Below are 3,112 nucleotides of genomic sequence, written 5' to 3' on the forward strand. Positions count from 1 at the left end.
GCTGTCCGCCCCACTAAGTTCCCACGCTGTCTGCCTTACTAAGTTCCCATGCTGTCCTTAAACTCACTGTTGTAACACAGTTCCTGTAATCCTCCTGCCTCAGCCTCCTGAGCAGCCAGGATTACAGGTGTGAAAACACATGACTATATTTTGAAAAGCCAGTGAGTGCATTTGAATGTCAGTCTAGGGCTGGGGTGCAGTGCAGCAGGCAATCCATTTCCTAGGTTAGATTCCCCAGCACCACAGAGACGCGGAAACAATGTCTCTCAAGGACCTGATGGAATGGGAAGCAGAATTGCTTATCACACGCCGCTGGCTGTCACAGACATATCCGCATTGCCTGCCCGTCAAGGATCAGTGCTGGACAGGTGCTTATCTTTTGTTGCTGGGGAAAGCTTTGTTAACCAACAATCTTTAAGAGGTGGGTCTTAGTTAAGGCGTGGCTTCGCTGGGACCCAGGTAAAGGCGTGTGCACGTCCATGTGCACTCTGTGCCTTCTCCCCATGGGACATTGCTGTGCTTGGACTTCTCATTTCCTGTTTCACTGTTTCATGAGTTTTCCACTTATAATAAATAAAATACAATTGTTGTATCCTTAGCTAGCCTGGCATTTTCTACATTTTGTTGGTTTGGGGTTTTTTTTTTCTTTTTCTTTTTTTTTTTTTTTTTTTTTGGATTTCGAGACAGGGTTTCTCCGTAGCTTTTGGTTCCTGTCCTGGAACTAGCTCTTGTAGACCAGGCCGGCCTCGAACTCACAGAGATCCGCCTGCCTCTACCTCCCAAGTGCTGGGATTAAAGGCGTGCACCACCACCGCCCGGCCTTGGTTTTGGTTTTTATTTTGCTTATTGAGACAGGGTTTCTCTGTAGCTTTGGTGGCTGTCCTGGAACTCACTCTGTAGACCAGACTGGCCTCGAGATCACAGAGATCCACCTGTCTATGCCACCTCAGTGCTGGGATTAAAAGCCCAGAGATGCTCAACTTTTGAACTTAAAATAAAATTTTAAAAGCTCTCCCATCCTCGCCAGTGCAGAGCTGGGCTAGGGCCCCACCATCCCCTAGAGCAGACCTGGGCTCCCGATTCCTCCTGAGCAAGCTGACGAAGGTCTCGATCTCTTTTGCTGTGATGTGTTTCTCCAGTAGTTTGCGGTTGTTGTGTAACAGGGCTGTGATCGTATCTTCTGCCAAAATATCGTAGCCAATCTGGGACTGCATAACGCAAAAGTTCTTAGCGATATATTCCTGTGGAGAGGGAGAGACGTCAGGGAAAGGTATTCACGTCACACAATCCAACCTGTAACAGAAGGCTGGGGTGGAGCTTTGTGGGAGATCGCTTGCCTGGCTTGTGAAAGCTCAAGGTTCCATCCTCAGTGCCGCAAATAACTAATTTATTAAAAGCTATGTCTCTGACCATTATTTTTTTAAAATGGGTACTGACACTCTCATAAGTGAGAAAAATCTAAATTCACTTTTACGCCATGGCTTAGAATTTCACCAGGCTCAAGGGACCCTCTGACTCTCACCAGAAGTTAGAATGATCAACTCTGGGGATAGGATAATTTCTAACAAGAATGTGACTGGCTGGTGCCCCGGTCCTGGAGCCTGAGATGGGTGTGGCCATGCTCGGTCCTGGAGCCTGAGATGGGTGTGGCCATCTGAACGCTCCAAGTGGACTACAGATGTTTGTTTGTTTGTTTTCCTCTGACTGACACTAGAATCACCAACAAAATCGTCTCTGATAAATAATATCAAAACCTTAGCACGCTTATCGGTAAGGAGCAATCAAATGGGATCACACAATAGCTCAAGTTATTGATTAGATCCAGCATGCAATCACTATTTTGTGATGGCGTCCAAAGTTCTGGACACTCTGTGGGAAGCCGTGAACGTGGCTGTCCACGGGAAAGGTCTCTGTGGGAAGCCGTGAACGTGGCTGTCCACGGGAAAGGTCTCTGTGGAGACTACACGGAGCAGCAAAGAGGGAAAACAAGCAAACAGATGCACTTTCACATGCGGGTGAGTGAATGAACGGAGACCAGAGGCAACAGCAGAGCAGAGAGGCTGGAGAGAAAGGACATGGACGCAAAGATGAAGAGGATGTAAGGACAGCAGCCATGGGAGAGGCGTGCCAAGCAACCGACTGGCACCTACAACGGTCCTGTGGTAGGGGAAACCGCAGACACCAAGCACACACATGGTGCACACACACACAGCAGGGGAAACACCCATAACATGAAATAAATCATTTTAATTGTATAAGAGAGAGTCAGCTTGATTAGGTGATAATTTCTTTGTTTTTTTAAAAAAAAATAGAGTGAGTCCTTGTGAGTTGTGGCAAAGGCCAAAACATTATTCTCACAGGGAAAGAGGGGGGCACTGATGCACTATGGGGAGGCTCAACTACGCACTATTCAATCTGCTTCCTGTTCTTTTCTTTTTTAATATCTGTTATTTGTGTATGGATGTGCGCCACATGCATGCAGTACTCAGAGACGCCAGAAGAGGGCATCAGACATCCTGGAACTGGGGTTAGAGGCAGTTGGAAGCCCCTGTGCCGATGCTGGGAACTGAACCCAGACCCTCAGGAAGGGAAGTCAGTGCTGCTGAGCCATCTCCAGCCCTGCTCCTTGTCCTTCATCTCACCCGCTTTGTCCCAAACCACACTCACTTGTTTTTACACTCTGTGTATCAACCACACATCCATAGAACCTTGGAGCTAAGGAATGTAAGTCCTTCAACGAGCAAACGTTTTCTATTCCTGGGGGTTTCTCCTTGGGAACACATCTCTGTATCGATGATGAGATAATTTATTGATTAGAAAGCGGTTTTTGCCTTGAGCAAAATTTACCAGAATGTACCTAGTTCTTGAAAATAATATTGGTTGCACAAATCTAATTATAATCTAGGAATCGTTTTGTGGCCTCTGGAATGATGTCCTGCGAATGGGTGGTCAATTAACTAAAGTAAAGTCCTCTGCGTGTGTCACCTTAACGCTGCGTGTTGATTTTTTATCTTATTTTATTTTATTTTATTTTTTTTGGTTTTTCGAGACAAGGTTTCTCTGTGGTTTTGGAGCCTATCCTGGAACTAGCTCTTGTAGACCAGGCTGGTCT

The 3,112-nt window shown here is 46.4% G+C and overlaps 1 protein-coding gene across 2 annotated transcripts in view; it reads right to left on the bottom strand.

Annotated features, from left to right (window-relative positions):
• Itpr2 (inositol 1,4,5-trisphosphate receptor type 2) overlaps positions 1 to 3,112 on the bottom strand; it is a 408,993-nt gene that overhangs the window by 287,158 nt on the left and 118,723 nt on the right. For both annotated transcript variants that reach the window (XM_005364599.3, XM_026787888.1), the window contains one exon: positions 1,069 to 1,241. In XM_005364599.3, coding sequence (XP_005364656.1) covers positions 1,069 to 1,241 — 173 coding nt within the window. The remainder of the gene's footprint in view (positions 1 to 1,068; positions 1,242 to 3,112) is intronic.

Source organism: Microtus ochrogaster, assembly GCF_000317375.1.
Source record: "Microtus ochrogaster isolate Prairie Vole_2 chromosome 14 unlocalized genomic scaffold, MicOch1.0 chr14_random_2, whole genome shotgun sequence".
Lineage (NCBI taxonomy): Eukaryota > Metazoa > Chordata > Mammalia > Rodentia > Cricetidae > Microtus > Microtus ochrogaster.